The 19,904-nt window shown below is 44.8% G+C and overlaps 1 protein-coding gene across 1 annotated transcript in view; it reads left to right on the top strand.

Annotated features, from left to right (window-relative positions):
* The window catches only part of FOCAD (focadhesin), a 788,759-nt gene that overhangs the window by 193,362 nt on the left and 575,493 nt on the right, over positions 1-19,904 (top strand). Inside the window, exon 10 of the mRNA XM_029606912.1 lies at positions 15,369-15,568. Within this exon, the coding sequence (XP_029462772.1) occupies positions 15,369-15,568 (200 nt within the window). The remainder of the gene's footprint in view (positions 1-15,368; positions 15,569-19,904) is intronic.

The raw sequence follows: 19,904 nt of genomic DNA, 5'->3' as shown, positions 1-19,904 counted from the left end.
TCTTCAGGGGGCTCCCTGGAGCTAGCAAACCCCAGCGGGACCCCCTCCCAGCCGAAGGCTCCCAGGGAAACAGTGCCACTCAATGTGGACCCCTCGTCTATTTCTTGGGTGGAACTCTTCAAGGGGATTCACGCCTTTGTCCGGATGCAAACGGATTCCCGGGCGGACCAACCACATACGTCGCAGGAGGACCCCTATGCCCCAGGCCCCTCAAGACCCAGGCATAGGCCCTTACCGCCAAGTAGTCCTACCTTCGAGGGCATGGACTTCTCAGAAGACGAAGACGAACCTCTAGAAGAAGGAGAACTCCCCCCGGGACAGAACCCCACCGAACCATGAGGCGGTTCTTCACAAGGGAGGAGCTCCCGGACCTGTTCTCCCAATGCCTGGCAGAACTAGCGATACCGGTTTCAGAAACCCAGGGGGATCCCGAGGAGAACCCATTTCTGGAAGGCCTTCGACAGACCTCCCGTCATTTCCCGCTCTTGCGAGCCGCGCAACAGCTTATTGACCTGGAATGGAACACCCCAGAGTCTGCCTTTAAAGGGCGAAGGGCCTTGGCCAGTTTGTACCCCCTGGACCCAGCAACCAAAGACATGCTCGCTTGCCCAAGTGTGGACGCCATGGTCTGCGCAGTCTCCAAGCGCACCACCATCCCGGTGGAGGGAGAGCAGCCCTCAAGGACACGCATGACCGGCTGGAAGCTATGCTTAAGCAGTCATTTGACGTGGCCGCTATGTCTCTTCAGATTGCGGCCTGCTGCACCGTGGTGACACATGCCTGCTTATCCCAGGCCAGGAACGGCACACCAGGAGATATCCTTGACCCAGCGCTATCCTTTCTGATGGACGCAGCCTCAGACCTCGTACACACAGCGGCCAGAGGAGTATCATCGGCGGTGGCGGCCAGGAGACAGCTCTGGCTCAGAAGCTGGTCGGCCGACCCATCTTCCAAAACATGCCTCACAAGAATGCCATTCAAAGGATCACTCCTGTTCGGCAGCGATCTAGAAAAGATGGCGGGCAAATGGGGCGAATCAAGTCAAGACAAGTCAAGGAGTGTCCAGCGACAGCCTTCCAGGGCCTCCAGGGGCAGAAGCTCGCAGCGCTTCAACCCATACAGGAGCAGCTACCAGGCGCCCCGCCCTCCGGGCAGGAACCAGTCCTTTCGGAGCAAGCACAACAAGAGGGGAAACAGCTCGGGCTCAGGGCCCAGCTGCGCTCCGCAATGAGAATCAGCCATCCCATCCAAGGGAAGCCATAGGGGGCAGACTGGCCCTATTCTACCAAAGATGGGTCGAGATAACTTCGGACAAGTGGGTCCTAGCCATCATCCGGGAAGGGTACTACCTGGACTTCATACGCACCCCCCCCTCCAGACAAGTTTGTGGAGTCTCCCTGCCACGACCCCACCAAAAAGGCGGCAGTGGAAGTTACACTGGCCAGGCTACTGAACCTCGAGGCCATAACTCCGGTACCTCCTCAGGAGATAAACTCTGGTCATTATTCCATATATTTTCTCGTTCCCAAGAAAGAGGGAACGTTCCGACCAATCCTGGACCTCAAATCCGTAAACCAATACCTGAAGGTCCCCCGCTTCCGCATGGAATCCCTGAGATCCGTAATAAAGGCAATACAGCCGGGAGAGTTCCTCACCTCCCTGGACCTGTCAGAGGCGTACCTGCACATCCCAATTCATCAGGAACACCAGCGTTACCTACGTTTCAAGATCCTGGGCCATCACAACCAGTTCCGGGCCCTACCCTTCGGGCTAGCCACAGCACCACGGACGTTCACTAAGGTGATAGTGGTAGTGGCGGCAATACTGCGGAAGGAAGGAGTCCTCGTACATCCTTACTTGGATGACTGGCTGATCAGGGCAAAGTCACCAGAGGAAAGCATCCAATCAACCAACAAGTCTCTATTGGAGAGCCTCGGATGGATGGTCAACACGAACAAGAGTTCCCTGCAGCCCTCACAATCGGAGTACCTGGGGGTCCACTTCGACACCAAGGAAGGCAAAGTCAGCCTGACTCCCACAAGGAGATCAAAACGAACCGGTTGCAATCCTTGATGAGCAACCCTCGCCCCTCGGCATGGGATTACCTGCAGGTCCTAGGGCTGATGGCATCCACACTGGAAGTGGTCCCCTGGGCGAGGGCCCACATGAGGCCTCTACAACACTCACTGCTGTCCTGCTGGAACCCACGGTCGCACTATTACACTGTACGCTTACCTCTCCCGGGTACAGTCCGGACCAAACTACGCTGGTGGCTGCAGCCCAGCCACATGAACAGAGGCTCAAGACTGTCATCCCCAACCTGGACTCTGCTAACGACAGACGCCAGTCTACGGGGATGGGGAGCACACTGCGAGGAACTAACCACCCAAGGGCAGTGGAATGCAGAAGAGGCAGGATGGAACATCAATCACCTAGAAGCGCGGGCAGTCAGACTCGCCTGCCTGCGGTTCGCTCAAAGACTCCGAGGCAAAGCGGTCAGAGTGATGTCCGACAACGCCACAACAGTTGCCTACATCAACAGGCAAGGGGGAACCAGAAGCCAACAGGTGTCACTGGAGATAAACCCACTGATGGCATGGGCGGAAGCAAATCTACAGGAGATCTCCGCCGCCCACATCGCCGGGAAGGGCAACATCATGGCGGACTTCCTCAGCAGAGAAAGTCTAGACCCAAGAAAATGGAAGCTATCTCCCGCAGCCTTCCGGATGATAGTAAGCAGGTGGGGAACACCGGAAATGGACCTCCTGGCGAACAGAACCAACGCCCAAGTACCCAGATACTTCAGCCGCAAGCTGGATCTACAATCCCAAGGGATCGATGCCCTGGTGCAAACCTGGCCACAGGGCACCCTACTATACGCCTTCCCGCCGTGGCCCCTTTTGGGCGCAGTGATTCACAAGATACAGCTACACAAGGGACTAGTTCTTCTGGTGGCACCGGATTGGCCAAGAAGACCGTGGTACGCAGACATGAGAAGACTGCTGGCAGGGAACCCTCTACCCCTGCCCCCTCTCAGAGACCTGCTACAACAAGGTCCGATCGTCCACGAGGACCCGACTCAATTCTTTCTTACGGTCTGGCCATTGAGAGGGCTCGCCTGAAGAAGAACGGATACTCGGGGGCGGTAATAGACACCCTCCTCCGAGCACGCAAGTTCTCCACATCACTAACATACATAAGGATCTGGAGAATATTTGAGGCCTGGTGCGAAGATCACGACATTAAGGCACGCTCACTTAAAGTTCCCGTGATGCTGGAGTTCCTACAGAGCGGACTTCAGAAAGGACTGTCCCTCAATTCCATCAAGGTACAGGTGGCAGCACTGGCATGCTTCGGCACCAGGGACGACAGTGATAGCCTAGCCTCTCACCCGGATGTGTCACACTTCCTGAGAGGAGGCAAACACATTCGCCCACCGCTGAAGTGGCCGGTACCTCTGTGGAACCTCAGCCTCGTCCTGAACTTCCTATCTGGATCCATCTTCAGACCTCTTTGAGGCCTATCACTCCGTCAGCTGACCCTGAAGATTGTCTTCCTCCTGGCAGTTTGCTCAGCGCGACGCATCTCTGAACTACAAGCACTATCTTGCCGTGAGCCCTTCCTTAGGTTCACCCCAGGATCCATCCAGCTGCGCACGGTACCATCATTCCTTCTCAAAGTGGTCTCCCACTTCCATCTGAACCAGACCATCTCGCTTCCCTCGGCAGGAGCCCTGGAGAATTCAGAAGAAATCCGTAACCTGCGTCACCTCAATGTTGACAGAATCCTCTCCAGATACCTGGAAATGTCAGAACCCGTACGGAAGATGGACCACCTTTTCGTCCTTCACAGCGGGAAAAGACTAGGGGAAGCAGCCTCGCGGGCAACCATAGCCCGCTGGATCAAGGAAGTTATCAAGGCGGCCTACGTAGAATCAGGGAAACCTCCACCTCTACAGGTCAAGGCCCATTCAACCAGAGCCCAGGCAGTGTCCTGGGCAGAAACAAGAATGATGTCGCCTGCCGAGATTTGCAGGGTGGCGACATGGTCCTCCATCCATACCTTCTCCAGATTCTACCGTCTGGATGTTCAGGCTCGGGAGGACACGGCATTCGCAAGGGCAGTACTAAGTGGGTCACAGGCAGCCTCCCACCCGGTTCAGAAGTAGCTTTTATACATCCCATTGGTTCTGAGTCCATCTGCTACACGCCAGGAAATGGAGAAATTACTTACCTGATAATTTCGTTTTCCTTAGTGTAGACAGATGGACTCAGCAGCCCGCCCTTGACTGCTGTCACGCATGGTATTGCAAATGATTCAAGGTTAAGCCTCCTTTCGTTTACCTAGGTTTCCACCCAACTGGGTGTCGACGCTTTCCAGTTGAGCTCCCTGGTGGTCTCCAGCTATACTCAATCGACCAGTTCAAATTATTCCAGTTAATCAAATTATAACGTTTATATAGTTACGAAGTTATACAAGTTAACCAAATTAACCAATTGGTCAGTCAAACATATATCTACAATGCTTTGCAAGGAAGAATACTGAGGATCTGCACTTCCTGCAGGGGTATATGTACTAGGGGCTGACGTCAGATTGAAATCTGATCCGTCTCCAACTGCTAGCACGAGTACACTATACCCATTGGTTCTGAGTCCATCTGTCTACACTAAGGAAAACGAAATTATCACGTAAGTAATTTCTCCATTATGTATGATTGGAAGCTGTAATAAAATATTATCTTTACCTTTTACCCTTTTGCGCTGCTGGTTGCTCAGTGGAAATAACGCACACACATAATTATATATATATATATATATATATATATTTTTTTTTTTTTTTGTGGTAAAAGCAAATGGTTATAATAAACAATGATTATATTAAATGCAATATAAGCAAAAGCAATATTCTGATAAAAACACATTCATTATTCAGGGCCACTTATGAGAATTCCTCTTTTTTTTTCTCTCTATGGGTTATTTTGCAAGGATATATCTTTGGTAATTGCTCTGACCAAAATTAAATGAGTTCTTCTCCCTTACTTGGCTCCCCCTTCAAATGAGTACGGCAGCTCTGGTTGGTTGTGTGATCCCGCTGAGCATAGGGCGTTGTCTGTCCCAGGAAGTAAGGAGCTTCAGTGCTGGGGTCAGATTTGTTTTGGTCTCTTCCATCTGTATCGCTTTACATCCAAGCTGGCTGTCTTTTTTATAAGGTGTCGGAAGGATCTTGAGTGACATAGGTGCAGTTCTTTCTTCATTGCCCTTTAAAACTAAGCCAACTCCAGAAGGAGAGAGGGGCCCACAGGCGGAGTGTCTTTATATTTTACTTTAGTAAAATGTAGTTCCTCAATTTCTCTGGTAAAGATAGTCTTTCTCTTAGAAGCAGTCTATGAGAGTTCAAAGCATTTCCTTATCTCTAGTCTGCTGAAAACTATGCATAGAAACATAAGATACATAGAAATGATGGCAGAAAAGGACCAAATGGTCCATCCATTGTGCCTAGCAAGCTTCCTGAGGTAGTAACTGCCGCTTTGTACAGTTATCACCTAGCCCGATGATAACCCAAAAAATTACAGCTAGCAATGTTTTTTACTGGGTGATGAGCTTTCTTGAAAGTTCAGACAGTGCTGCTTGATGTGCTTTGCTTATGGACTTGGCCTTTGGCCATAGAAGCAGTCCTGTTCTTTTTCCCTTATATCTGCGTATTAGTATCCCAGACCATGGAAAATCAGGGCCCTCAGTTGTCGCCTGAATCCACTTTTTCTTTTTGCCCCCTGCTGTCTAAGCGGGGAGTAATGTTTTAGTTGCATTAAAAGCATCAAAGCATATTGGTTAAGGGGAGTAATCTCCATGCTTTATGCTAAGGGTAGTAACCATCGTACCAGCAAGTTTACCCCCCTGCACACTTACCTCATTTCTATCCTCTAGCCCTTAGAAATCCACTATTTATTTATCCCATGCCCCTTTGAATTCTTTGACTGTTTTCATTTTCACCACCTCCTCCAGAATGGCATTCTAGGCATCCACCACCCTCTCTGTGAAGAAATATTTCCTGATGGTTCTGAGTTGTCCAGTTTCTCCCCCCCCCCCCGGAGTTTCATTTCATGACCCCTAGTTCTGTTTTCTTTCCAACAGAAAAGGTTTGAAGTCCATGTATCATTAAAACCTTTTAGGTATCTGAAGGTCTGTATCATATTTCCCCTGCATCTCCTCTCTTCCAGGCTATACATATTCAGATCCTTCAGCCTCTCCTCATAGGTTTTCCAATTCAGACCCCACACCATTTTTCTCACCCTTTTCTGGACCGCTTCCATTGTATCTCTATCCTTTTTGAGATATGGGCTCCAGAACTAAAACCAATTCTCCAAGGACAAGCAGGATGGTAGTCTTCACGTATGGGTGACATCATCAGATAGAGCCCTGATGTGGAAAACTTTTATATCAACATTTTTAGAACTTTGACTAGGCACACTGACCATGCCTAGCATGCCCATTATCACACGTCCACACTGGTTCACTCTCCAGTCTCTCTTTTTCTCTGAAATGCTTCCTGTTCCACGTGCAGATCCCCAGAGGCAGGCAGAGCTCCAGAGTTTCAATGCGTGGATGAGACGATGGTGCATGGAAGAGGGATTCAGTTTTGTAAGGAACTGGGGAAACTTTTGGGGAAAGGGGAGACTTTTCCGAAAGGATGGGCTCCACCTTAACCAGAGTGGAACCAAGCTGCTGGCACTAACTTTCAAAAAGGAGATAGAGCAGCTTTTAAACTAGAACAAGGGGGAAAGCCGACAGTCACTCAGCAGTGCATGGTTCGGAGAAATGTATCCTTGAAGGATACTAATGAAACAGGAGAGTTAGGGCATCCCAAAAGAGAGGTTCCATTAAATGCAAACATAGTTCATATACCTATAAGTAAAAAATCACCAAAGCTAATGATTTCCGAATTATCCCAAACAACTGAAAAGCAGGTTGTTAAAACAAGCAAAAAACACACTTTGAAATGTCTGTATGCCAATGCCAGAAGTCTAAGTAGTAAGATGGGAGAGTTAGAGTGTATAGCAGCAAATGATAAGATTGACATAATTGGCATCACAGAGACTTGGTGGAAGGAGGATAACCAATGGGACAGTGCTATATCAGAGTACAAATTATATCGCAATGATAGGGAGGATCAACTTCGTGGGGGTGTGGCACTTTATGTCCGGGAGGGTATAGAGTCCAACAGGATAAAGATCATAGAAGAGACTAAATGCTCAGTAGAATCTATATGGGTAGAAATCCCATGTGTGTTGGGTAAGAGTATAGTGATAGGAGTATTCTACCGTCCACCTGGACAAAATGGTCAGACAGAGAAATCAGAGAAGCAAACCAATTTGGCAGTGCAATAATAATGGGAGATTTCAATTACCACAAAACAAATAATGAGCAAATACTGCACTTCAAGCAATATCGCAATGTACATATAGTGCAGGAGGATGTGTAATCCTGACAAAGCTGATTCGAAACAGTCTTATAAAACAGGATGTCTTTTATTTTTTCAATATGGCAACTCCACAAGGTTATACGAGCACCGGCTTAATGGCGTCCCCCATTAAGCACCGGCTTAATGGCGTCCCGCCATTAAGCCGGTGCTCGTATAACCTTGTGGAGTTGCCATATTGAAAAAATAAAACACATCCTGTTTTATAAGACTGTTTCGAATCAGCTTTGTCAGGATTACACAGATTTCAATTACCCCAATATTGCCTGGGTAAATGTAACATCAGGACTTGCTAGAGACATAAAGTTCCTGGATGTAATAAATGATTGCTTCATGGAGCAATTGGTTCAGGAACCAACAAGAGAGGGAGCTATTTTAGATTTAATTCTTAGTGGAACGCAAGATTTGGTGAGAGAAGTAACGGTGGTGGAGCCACTTGGCAACAGTGATCATAACATGATCAAATTTAAACTAATAACTGGAAGGGGGACAATAAGTAAATCTGCAGCTCTAACACTAAATTTTAAAAAGGGAAACTTTGATAAAATGAGAAAAATAGTTAGGAAAAAACTGAAAGGTGCAGCTGCAAAGGTTAAAAGTGTTCAACAGGCATGGACATTGTTTAAAAATACAATCCTAGAGGCGCAGTCCATATGTATTCCGCTCATTAAGAAAGGTGGAAGGAAGGAGAAACGATTACCGTCATGATTAAAAGGTGAGGTGAAAGAGGCTATTTTAGCCAAAAAAACATTCTTCAAAAACTGGAAGAAGGGATCCATCTGAAGAAAATAGGATAAAACATAAGCATTGTCAAGCTAAGTGTAAAACAATGATAAGACAGGCGAAGAGAGAATTTGAAATGAAATTGGCCATAGAGGCAAAAACTCATAATAAAAACTTTTAAAAATATATCCAAAGCAAGAAACCTGTGAGGGAGTCGGTTGGACCATTAGATGACAGAGGGGTTAAAGGGGCTCTTAGGGAAGATAAGGCCATTGCAGAAAGACTAAATGAATTCTTTGCCTCCGTGTTTATAAATGAGGATGTCTGGGAGATACCAGTTCCGGAGATGGTTTTCAGGGGTGATGAGTCAGACGAACTGAACGAAATCACTGTGAACCTGGAAGATGTAGTAGGCCAGATTGACAAACTAAAGAGTAGCAAATCACCTGGACCGGATGGTATGCATCCTAGGGTTCTGAAGGAACTAAAAAATGAAATTTCTGATCTATTAGTTAAAATTTGTAACCAATCATTAAAATCATCCATTGTACCTGAAGACTGGAGGGTGGCCAATGTAACCCCAATATTTAAAAAAGGCTCCAGGGGCGATCCAGGTAACTATAGACCAGTGAGCCTGACTTCAGTGCCGGGAAAAATAGTGGAAACTATTCTCAAGAACAAAATTGTAAAGCATAGAGAAAGACATGATTCAATGGAACATAGTCAACATGGATTTACCCAAGGGAAGTCTTGCCTAACAAATCTGCTCCATTTTTTTGAAGGGGTTAATAAACATGTGGATAAAGGTGAACCGGTAGATGTAGTGTATTTGGATTTTCAGAAGGCGTTTGACAAAGTCCCTCATGAGAGGCTTCTACGTAAACTAAAAAGTCATGGGATAGGAGGCGATGTCCTTTCGTGGATTACAAGCTGGTTAAAAGACAGGAAACAGAGAGTAGGATTAAATGGTCAATTTTCTCAGTGGAAAAGGGTAAACAGTGGAGTGCCTCAGGGATCTGTACTTGGACCGGTGCTTTTCAATATATATATAAATGATCTGGAAAGGAATACGACGAGTGAGGTTATCAAATTTGCAGATGATACAAAATTATTCAGAGTAGTTAAATCACAAGCAGACTGTGATACATTGCAGGAGGACCTTGCAAGACTTGAAGATTGGGCATCCAAATGGCAGATGAAATTTAATGTGGACAAGTGCAAGGTGTTGCATATAGGGAAAAATAACCGTTGCTGTAGTTACACGATGTTAGGTTCCATATTAGGAGCTACCACCCAGGAAAAAGATCTAGGCATCATAGTGGATAATACTTTAAAATCGTCAGCTCAGTGTGCTGCAGCAGTCAAAAAAGCAAATAGAATGTTAGGAATTATTAGGAAGGGAATGGTTAATAGAACGGAAAATGTCATAATGCCTCTATATCGCTCCATGGTGAGACCACACCTTGAATATGGTGTACAATTCTGGTCGCCGCATCTCAAAAAAGATATAGTTGCGATGGAGAAGGTACAGAGAAGGGCAACCAAAATGATAAAGGGGATGGAACAGCTTCCCTATGAGGATAGGCTGAAGAGATTAGGGCTGTTTAGCTTGGAGAAGAGACAGCTGAGGGGGGATATGATAGAGGTCTTTAAGATCATGAGAGGTCTTGAATGAGTAGATGTGACTCGGTTATTTTCACTTTCGAATAATAGAAGGACTAGGGGGCATTCCATGAAGTCAGCAAGTAGCACATTTAAGACTAATCGGAGAAAATTCTTTTTCACTCAACGCACAATAAAGCTCTGGAATTTGTTGCCAGAGGATGTGGTTAGTGCAGTTAGTGTAGCTGGGTTCAAAAAAGGTTTGGATAAGTTCTTGGAGGAAAAGTCCATTAATGGCTATTAATCAATTTTACTTAGGGAATAGCCACTGCTATTAATTGCATCAGTAGCATGGGATCTTCTTAGTGTTTGGGTAATTGCCAGGTTCTTGTGGCCTGGTTTTGGCCTCTGTTGGAAACAGGATGCTGGGCTTGATGGACCCTTGGTCTGACCCAGCATGGCAATTTCTTATGTTCTTATGGAACTGTAAGCCTTGTGGTGTGAGTGAGCTCACTTTTGGCTGTTTTTGGCCTTGTGGAAAACGTTTTTCTTGCAGTTTTCTTGTTTTTTCCGTGCTATTCCATCACTGGATCCCTCTCTGTACCATTCCCGTTGTGTTCCTAGTCAGGTTTTTGGTGATTTGGGTGTTTTCTTTCATGGTTGATTCCCTGGTAGCTGTGCATTGGTGCCCGCCAGCCATAGATTTCCTGTCGCCATTATTTTTTGGTTCATGCCCCTTTCCTTTCATCTGTGGATTACAGTGAGGATGAAGAACCTTAAGACCACTAGGGGGATGATGCTTTGGAGGCCTCCTCCGAAGGTTCAAGGATCTCCCTTCAGAACCTTTGCTTCCAGAGGAGTGAAGGAAGTCTCCAGCTGAGGACTTAACCTTCGCAGGTTTTGTGAGGGTGATGGCAGCAGCCCCATCCCATTTCAGTTATTGAAGGAGGAAGATGCCAGGCACAAAATACTTGAGATCCTTCAGTTTGTGGAGCCTCCTAAAGAGATTGTGGTGGTCCTAGTACATGAGATCTTTAGAGTTGCTGCTGAGGATATGGGAACACCCCTTCTCAGTGCCTCTTGTTAATAAGAAGGCAGACAGGGCCTACCTCATCCAGAAGTCTGCCAGATTTGATAAGCGTCAGCTGTCCTCCCAGTCAGTGGTGGTTGAATCTGCTTTCAAGAGAGCCAAGTGCTCTCGGATTCATTCCATGGTGCCCTCGTGCCAAGGACCATAGAGTGGACGCTGTAGGGAGGAAGGTGTTTCAAGGCACCATGCTCATTGGCCGCATCACTGCCTACCAGCTTTATATGAGCCAGTACTCGCAGGACATCTCGAAGCAGGTGCATGAGGTGGCTGAGTAGCTGCCTCAGCAGTAGCTGGACAACCTCATGTCTATAGTGTATAAGGGCCTGGAATGCAGAAAACCTGAGGTCTGTGTAATCTATGATGTTTTCAAGACAGCATTGAGAGTCTCTGTAGTGGGAATTGGTGCCTGCAGAGTGGCATGACTGTGGGCCTTGGATCTCCGACCAGAGGTACAGGATTGACTTGCTGAAGTGCCATGTACATGAGAGAATCTTTTCAGAGAATAGAGGGAAGGATGCTATGGCCCAACTTAGAGACCACCATGAAATCCTCCAACAAATCTCTGCCAATACTCCAGACCTGTCATCCTCGTTAGAAGGCTGGCGAGATCGGAGCCAAGAAAGTCTTTCTTTCGCCAAAGGAAATACTATCCTTCTCCCCCTCGCTTCTAACAATGCCATCAGAGCTCCCATGACTGTTCTAGGCAGCAGAGAGCCCCTAAGCTCCAGCCAGCTTCTCAGTCTACTCTGGGAACAGGGTTTTGACTGGATCATATGGAGCGTACACTAGTTGCCTGTACCCAGGATGATGGACCCTTTGGTTGGGGGAAGACTTCCGTTCCTTGCAAACCAGTTGCCCAATATAACCTCAGACCAGTGGGTTCTGTCCATCATCCATCAGGGGTACCAATTGAAACTATTGGGTGTCCTGCCAAATTGCCCTCCGTGCCTGTTTTGGGGGCCAGTAGTGCATCAGGAGGTACTACTAGCAGAGCTCTTCTTCCTTTTAATGGCCAGAGCGATTGAGTCTGTATCACCAGGGCAAAGAGGGTGGGGATTCTACTCCAGGTACTTCCTGATTCCAGAGAGGACAGGAGGACTCTCTGGAATCAATCCTTAAATGGTTCTCTTCCTATCACCAAAATTGTTTGCAACTCATCAAAATTAAGAATGAAATCTCTTCTGCTTTAGTCATCAAAACAAGTGTACTGCAGGGATCTTCCCTCTCATCTGCTTTAACATCTACTTGGCTCCAGTTTGTAAAATCCTTGCTAGTTTAACTGATTGTTACAAAATTTATGCCGATGATATCCAGTTTGTACTACGTCTACACTCCACCTGGCAGAACACCATTGAACACCTGACCGTTTGTTTTTCCACTATTAAAACATGGTTGCAACACAACAAACTTCCCTTGAATATGTCCAAAACAGAGTTCTTTCTGTTCACAGCCCTTTTGCTGCTTTTCCAGACAACCTTATTCATCTTGAGAACTCTTCTTTTTCATTTCAGAATCAAGTCAAAAGTCTTGGAGTCTTACTAAACAGCACACTATCCTTTCATCCACATATTAAAATGGTAGTCAGACAGGGTTTTTTCAAATTGCGTGTCCTGTCTGGTCTTAAAAAGTTGTTACATGTCTCAGATTTCCACGCTATAGTACAAGCTTCCATCTTTCTGATTATTGATTACTTCAATAGCCTTTACTTAGGCCTTCCCAGCTCCACATTGCAACCACTACAAATGCTAATCAATTTATCTGCTTGCTTAATTGCAGGCATCAATCAATGAATGGATCAAATATAAAATAGGCATGATAACATTCAGTCTGATCAATAATCACTCATGCTCGTGGTCTAATGTTCTGTTAAAGAAGTACCAACCATCCAGATATTTGCGATCCTCACAAAGAGGTCTTTTAGACATCCCCTCGTTAAAAACAGCATGTCTTCATGTCACCCGAGATTGTACCTTTTCCGTCACAGCCCCGGTTCTTTGGAACTCTTTTTCTTTAGAGCTATGCTTATGCGATGGTCTAAAAACATTAAGAGCACTTTAAAAAAAACTTTGTGATGCATGCCATAATATTATACATCCAGTAACAAACTACATCCAGATGTCTACATCCAGAACTTTCTTGTGCTAGAATGTATGTTTGTACTATTAGAATGTATTATACTACTAAGTTATTTCATTTTGTATGATTTTAGTCTTGATATTTTATTATGTATGTTTTATTGTATATCACTTAGACCTTGTTAGTGTTAAGTGATTAACACATTTTAATAAATATAAAATGTGTGAGGACTAACATCCTGCTGTCCTTGGAGAACACCTATTACAAATAAGCAACTCTGCTTACTCCAAGTGAGGCCTCACCAAGGACCTGAACAAGGGCATTATCACCTCCTTTATTTTAGTGGTTATTTCTCTCTCTATGCAGCCCAGCATTCTTCTTTTAGCTATCTCCTTGTAACATTGTTTCGCCATCTTCAGATCACCAGACACTATCACTCCAAGATCCCTCTCTTGGTCCATGCACATTATTTATTTATTTATTTATTTATTTATTTACGGGTTTTTTATATACCGGGGCACGTAAGTAACATCACCTCGGTTTACATTCAAACATTAGTCTTTCATCCCCCATCACATACAACTCATTTGGATTACTGCATCCCAGGTGCATGACTCTGCATTTCTTGGCATTGAATCCCAGCTGCCAAATCTTCAACCAAGCTTTTTAAAATCACTTTTCATTCTCTTTACTCCTTCAGGCATGTCCACTCTTTTGCAGATCTCAGTATCATCCGCAAATAGACAAACTCTACCTTCTATCCCTTTCGAAATGTTGCTCACAAAAATATTGAACAGAACCAGTCCCAACACCGATCCCTGGGCACTCTACTTAACACGGGCCTCTCATCAGTGTAGGTTCCATTTACCTTTACACGCTGTCTCCTAAAAATCAACCAGTTTGTAATCCATGCCACCACCACAATGGTGTTGACTCTCAAGCTTCTCATTTTAGTCATAAGCCTCCTATGCGGGATCATATCAAAAGCTTTTCCTTTATCCAGATCTTTAGTCACCCAATCAAAAAAATCATATTTGTCTGACAGGATCTTCCCCTCGTGAAACCATGTTGCCTCTGGTTCAGCAACCCACCAATAACAAAGCACATACATTTAAAATAAGTATTTCACCTTAATGTGTTAAAGGCAGCTTTCTATCACATTCACTTCTTTACTGCCTGCTAGTGAGATTTTCCTTGAGAACAAGGACGTTCAGCAAGCAAAACAGTCTAACACCTTTTTCTCTGAATACAATATTTTAGCACCTCAATACTCATTCATACTCAAGCAATTCACTTAATTGTTTCTCTGATGTCTTTTTAAGCAAAAGCAGTCTTTTATATGCAACAGTATTATGTCTTTATGAAAAGCAATGTTATCTCATGTATACAATTATACTGTTCTCATAACAGATTCTTATATATCACTTAACAGCATCCATTTTCGCAGGGTGCTTGCTGCTATCCCTGCGCTTCTCAGTTAGGTGTCTTGCAATCCTCTGTCCCTTAATAATCTAATACAGAAGCGATTGAAGTTCCATCAAAATGATTTGTTAAAGCTATAGATCAGTTTGGTTACAATGTTCTGCAATAATTGTTTTTTCAAGAGACATTACTAGGAGACCCTGACTGATCACGAACAAATTTCTAGAAATGGTTTTACATGCCGAATATAGAGGATATTAGTTTTGACAGAGCAAGATTAGAGTTAAGTCTGACCCCCCCAGTATGAAAAACAGATCTTTGAGTACAATGGATAATCCAGCCATTATTGAGGCAATAGTTAAGGTGAAGTTTCTTCTATTTCACCATTTAGCAGCTGATGTTGTTGTATTTAGCTTGGGATCCAAAGTCAGTTGAATTTGAACTTCATTTAAAAGTGTGAAAAATAGAAGGTAGAGTGGTTATGAATACTGAGACATTTTTAGATATGCATGTCTACGTATTCATAGTCACACTACTATCTCATTTGATTGATCTCCCTAAAACAGCTATTTAGCAAAACATAGGATGTGCCAGGATCAGAAGAATTAAATGTTTGCTGTTATATAGCATACTTTCAGCTGTAGGTTTTATGCGGGGATAGATGTGATAGTTTGTATTAACACAGTTTACACATTATAAAGCTTTTTTTTGTCATAAATGTGATGTGAATCTTGGATGTGTTTTTATATTTTGGTAGAAAATAATTTATACAAGTGTTTGATAAAAAATATAATAGATAACTGGTATAAAATGGAAAGGGTACAGTTAGTTATAGTAAAAAAACAAAAAAAACTGTAATTGTAAAGCTATTACAGGTAGACTGATAATTTGCATATTAGATTAAGCGACTTGTTTTTGAATATTATCATGGAGGCAAACAGCATTTATTATTTTATCCCCTTTTATTTTTGCTGAATAGCTCAGAAAATCCTCTCGTGTTCCGAAGTCCAGCAGATCCCAGTCATGGCTCCCATTCTGGTGATGCCACTTTTGCAGATCTTGTCTTCTACCTCAGCAGGATGCACCTCCCAGGAGGATGCTGGCACTTCCAGGCAGCAGTTGGCTGTAACTCTTTTGGAAATGGTCCAGAAGGAACGTAAAATGGGAAAACGAGACCTGGTAAATTTTGTAATGCTCTTTTTTTTTTTTTTTTCTTCTTCGGTTACATTTATGTGAAGTAGAATTCAGCGCCAGCTCAAGAGATAGTCTTATTTTGCTAGAAGTGAAATTCTGTTGACTGAGAAATAATTTCATCAATAAGTGAAGTGTACTTTAAGGCCATTGTTACTTCTGTGAAATTTATAAGCAAGATAATTTTTGTTAAAGCAGCAAAACAAAATACCTAGCCAAAGTGAATTAAATGTATGGACAGCTGGAATTTCTCCTTCCCTTTCCAGACTGAGGCCAACATATCAGGATCTGGTATCTCTGAAGATCTGCCTGCTCTTCTCTGACGTCAGGCACCATTGCTTCTCTCCCCCCAGTAACCTGTTCACCTCCCTAGGGTTGAAATCTGTTGAGCTTCAGTTCCTCCATTGCAGGATTTCTTGCAGAATAAAGGATTTCAGCAACAGGGAAGGTGACAGCAAACATTTATGTTGGTGCTCTGAGAGTTATTTGTTCCTGTTTGTTTTAGGGGACGTGGCATTTGGGCACTACCCTATTAGAAATGACTGGTTATGTGAGTCCAGTAGAATTGTGAGAGAGAATCTGCTGAATGCCCATAGTTTTGTGTGTTTTTGTGTGTGTGTGTGTGTGTGTGTGTGTGGGGGGGGGGGGGTGTCATGGCTGGTGCTGTGGAATTTTCCTGTTAGGCTTGATAAATAACTTGTCAACTCCTCCTGCTGCTCCTTTATTTGCTATGAGAGTGCAGTGGCATACTGAAGGTTTGTTTTGGCAGGAGGTCATGATTTTTTTTGTTTTTTTGGAAGGCACTACTGCATGCGCTAGATCTGCTCTGAATGTTTTTGGTGAGAATCGACATTTTTCTGATCCTGGCACATGCTCTCTGAGAATTGGTCACTCTAATCCTGGTGGGTATGTTTGCCAAGGAGCCAGTATTTGGACTGCTTTGCCAGTGTTCCCTAAAGAAAGACAGGCAACCAATGGGACCTTAAAACCAGCAACATAGTTGCTGGCAATCTGCCAGTCACTGATCTTTCTTAAAGCATAAGAACATAAGAACATGCCATACTGGGTCAGACCAAGGGTCCATCAAGCCCAGCATCCTGTTTCCAACAGTGGCCAATCCAGGCCATAAGAACCTGGCAAGTTTCCACCTCTCATGGCTTCATACCCTCCCTGCACCCGATCTCCTTCCTGATATACCCCCAGGCTTCTGACTTCAACCCTAATTCAAGGTCTCCCAACTACCCTCCCTAGCTTTCTGTACCACTTCCTATTCCTAGCTGCCACTGCTTCCATTACCACACCCTCCCTGAGCTAGTGGGGGGCTGGCTGCTGAGAAGGAGGCAGCTGCAGTCCGTCAGTGAGTGCAGGGACGGAGGCAGTGCGCGCTCACAAACTCCACAGCGGCTTCATCTGCTCCCCAGGGTGGGCTTGGAATTAGAAAAGAAACGTATGCTGAGGAGTTGGGAGTGGACTCGCTGTGGAGCTTCTGAACGTGCACCAGTTCAGTCCTCATGCTCACTTACTGACTGCAGCTATCGCTACTGATCTCCTAGCAGCCTGCCCTCCTGCTTCAGATGAGATGAGGAGGGAGCTGGAGGTGCAGAGGGCTGGCAGGGGAAGAAAGGGAAGTCTAATGGGAATGAAGCTTCTGCAGTGATGTGGAGGAGAGGAAAACTGGCAAGTAAGGGGAGATCTGCGGGCAAGCCAATTCTTTTGGTGGAAGACTGTCAGGGCTGGTGCAAGAATACTTGGACCCTAGACAAACTTTCGGTCATCCACCTCCTTCCCCAGCTTACCTCCAGCACAGCACTCCCTTCTTTGGTGGTATTGACTCTGGCGTAGCATCCCTCTTCTGCTAGCAGGATTTTGCCGCCCCCTAAATTTTGGCGCTGTAGGTTACTGCCTAGTTTTCCTAATGGAAGCACTGGCTCCTTACTGAGGTGGCAACCCTGAAGGGGCACTTCCAGGGGTGGATTGGCCTATCGGGGCTTTGGTCATGTCCTGGTGGGCAGGTCAGGGCAGTCACATGATACTGGTGTTGATTGCAGTGGCCCCATACCCGCGGAGCCGCTGCGATTAACACCCGGCCCCCAGCAGCTGTTCTGGTGGAACAGGAGCCTCCACCGAGGCTCTCCGCTCATTTCTGTGTTTTTTTTTTTTTTGTTTTTGTTTTGTCTTTGCTTTTCCCGCGGCTGTAGCCACGGTTCCAGAAGCCTATGCTTCTTTTACTTTGTTTCCGCAGCTGCAGCCGTGGCTCTATGGGCCTGTATTTTTTTTTTTTTTGGTCTTTTCCCCCATAGCTTCACTGATTGCTATGGATCTGCTCCCCTCTTCTCTGACTACCGCGACAGTGAAAACACTCCCACAGTCTTCCCTAAACCGAACTCGTCTTTCTTTGCTAAGGAGGCAGCCGGCAGACATCCCACTGCTGCCTCACCATGGCTGAACACCTCCCACAGATTTCTGCCGATGGCCCCCTTATATTGAGGCTGTGGCAAAAATAACCCCACCCCCTGTATCAGGCATGCCCATCTCTCCCCATACCAGGGCTATCACCTTATAATCCTGCCTGCATCCCCCCTGACCATCAATGTAAATATAATTTTCTAAAATATATTCAGAGGCAGCAGGGGAGGAGCGAGAGAGAGTGGGAGTGTGCAAGAGACCCGGCAAATGTGTGTAGGTGTCACTGGTGAAAAGGAGCGCATGTGTGCGTGTTGCAGCAGATCTAAGGGAGCGTGTGTATATGTATATGTCAATGGGAGTGAGGGAGAGTGTATAGGTATTAGTGGGTGTAAGGGAGCATGTGTTTGTAGGTGTCAGTGGGTGCAAGGGAGCATGTGTGTGTAGGCGTTGGGTGCGAGGGATCATGTGTGTAGCTGTTAGTGGGCACGAAGGAGCATGTGTGTATGAGTGTGCAGGTGTCAGTGGGTACAAGGGAATGTACGCGTGTCAGCATGTGTGGGAAGGAAGAGAAAGTTTGTACACTCCCTTACCCCCACTAATCCAGAACAATCTCAGGGTGACTGAAAAGTATAGAAAGGGGGAATTTTAAAAATCTTATTGTTATTAATCTGATGTGTCTGCTGTTTTAAAATATTTTCTTAGTTTTTGGGAAATTTTTAAAAGTTTTATATGAGTTTAATTATTGGATGTTCAGCTGTTTTGTAATATTTATCCTTTTTATTTGTATGGCTTTATATTGATGGTTTATATTTCTTGATATTTTATGAGGAATGATAATGTTTCTCTTTTTCCATTGTTACACTGCATATAGGATCTAGCTTGTTACGGTTTCCAATTCATTTTTTTGTCTGCACATTTCTATTTATACTTTATGGTCTCTTTATTCTGTATTTGGTAAGGATTGATCTGTATTCTGCATGTGTGACAGAGATGAGGTATTCTGCTAGCATGTACCTTCTGTGTAGGGATCTATAGCAGCTTAGCTTGTTCTGGTGTTTTAGGGCCTGGTGTAATATTTGTTGCATTGCCTTTTTATAGGTAGAGTTGTCACTGTTTGAGTGCTGGCTGTTATTGCTGTTTTTGTATTGGAGTTTTACTATATTTTAATTGTAATTCAGTTTACTCAAGGCTTTTTGAAAGCCAGACCTTTATCCACCATATATTATAATAGACTTAATGCCACCGAGACATATATTTACGAGAAGTTAATTGATATGATAGGATATGTTACAGTTTTCAATATGTTAAGTTATAATTCATTTCATATTTTTATGCCTTCTTTGTTCTATGTAATGCTCCTGAGCGAATTTTGTTGTTGTTATGTAAACCGGTGTGATTTGTATTCTTACAGGAACTTCGGTATAGAAAAAATAAATAAATAATAAATATGGGATCCAAGTGTTTCTTTATTTTTTATTTTACAGGGTTTTCTGGTTGGCACTACAGCACTGCATTTAAATATAATGTACATGCTGTTAGTGATACTTTTACCTCACAGAACTGTACTTTGAATGGCTTTTTAATGTAAAAACTGTTATAAATATATCATTTTTAATTGTGTGTGAGGAGGGAGGGGCTGGGGGGATACAAGGCTGTAAGCTTTACCTAAGATGCCTAATACCCTTGCACCAGTCCTGGCTGTACTGGATCCACATGGGAAAGCAGAGTATTGGAGCTGTGCTACTTTGGGTCTCTAGACTCAGACAGGGCTTCATTTTTCTTTTTTTAAGTCCTAGAGGAACTATTGATTAGTCTGGTCTCCCCTCCCCACCCCTCCTTTAGAGTAGGTAAGCAGTGCAAAGCCTGGGGAACCATAAGAGCAGCAGACTCTGTAGCACTCTGCCAGTGGGAATACACT

This window comes from Rhinatrema bivittatum, chromosome 1 (genome assembly GCF_901001135.1).
Source record: "Rhinatrema bivittatum chromosome 1, aRhiBiv1.1, whole genome shotgun sequence".
In the NCBI taxonomy this organism is placed as follows: Eukaryota; Metazoa; Chordata; class Amphibia; order Gymnophiona; family Rhinatrematidae; genus Rhinatrema; species Rhinatrema bivittatum.
Note: the sequence above shows the minus strand (reverse complement) of the source record. Positions and strands in the feature narration are given on the sequence as shown.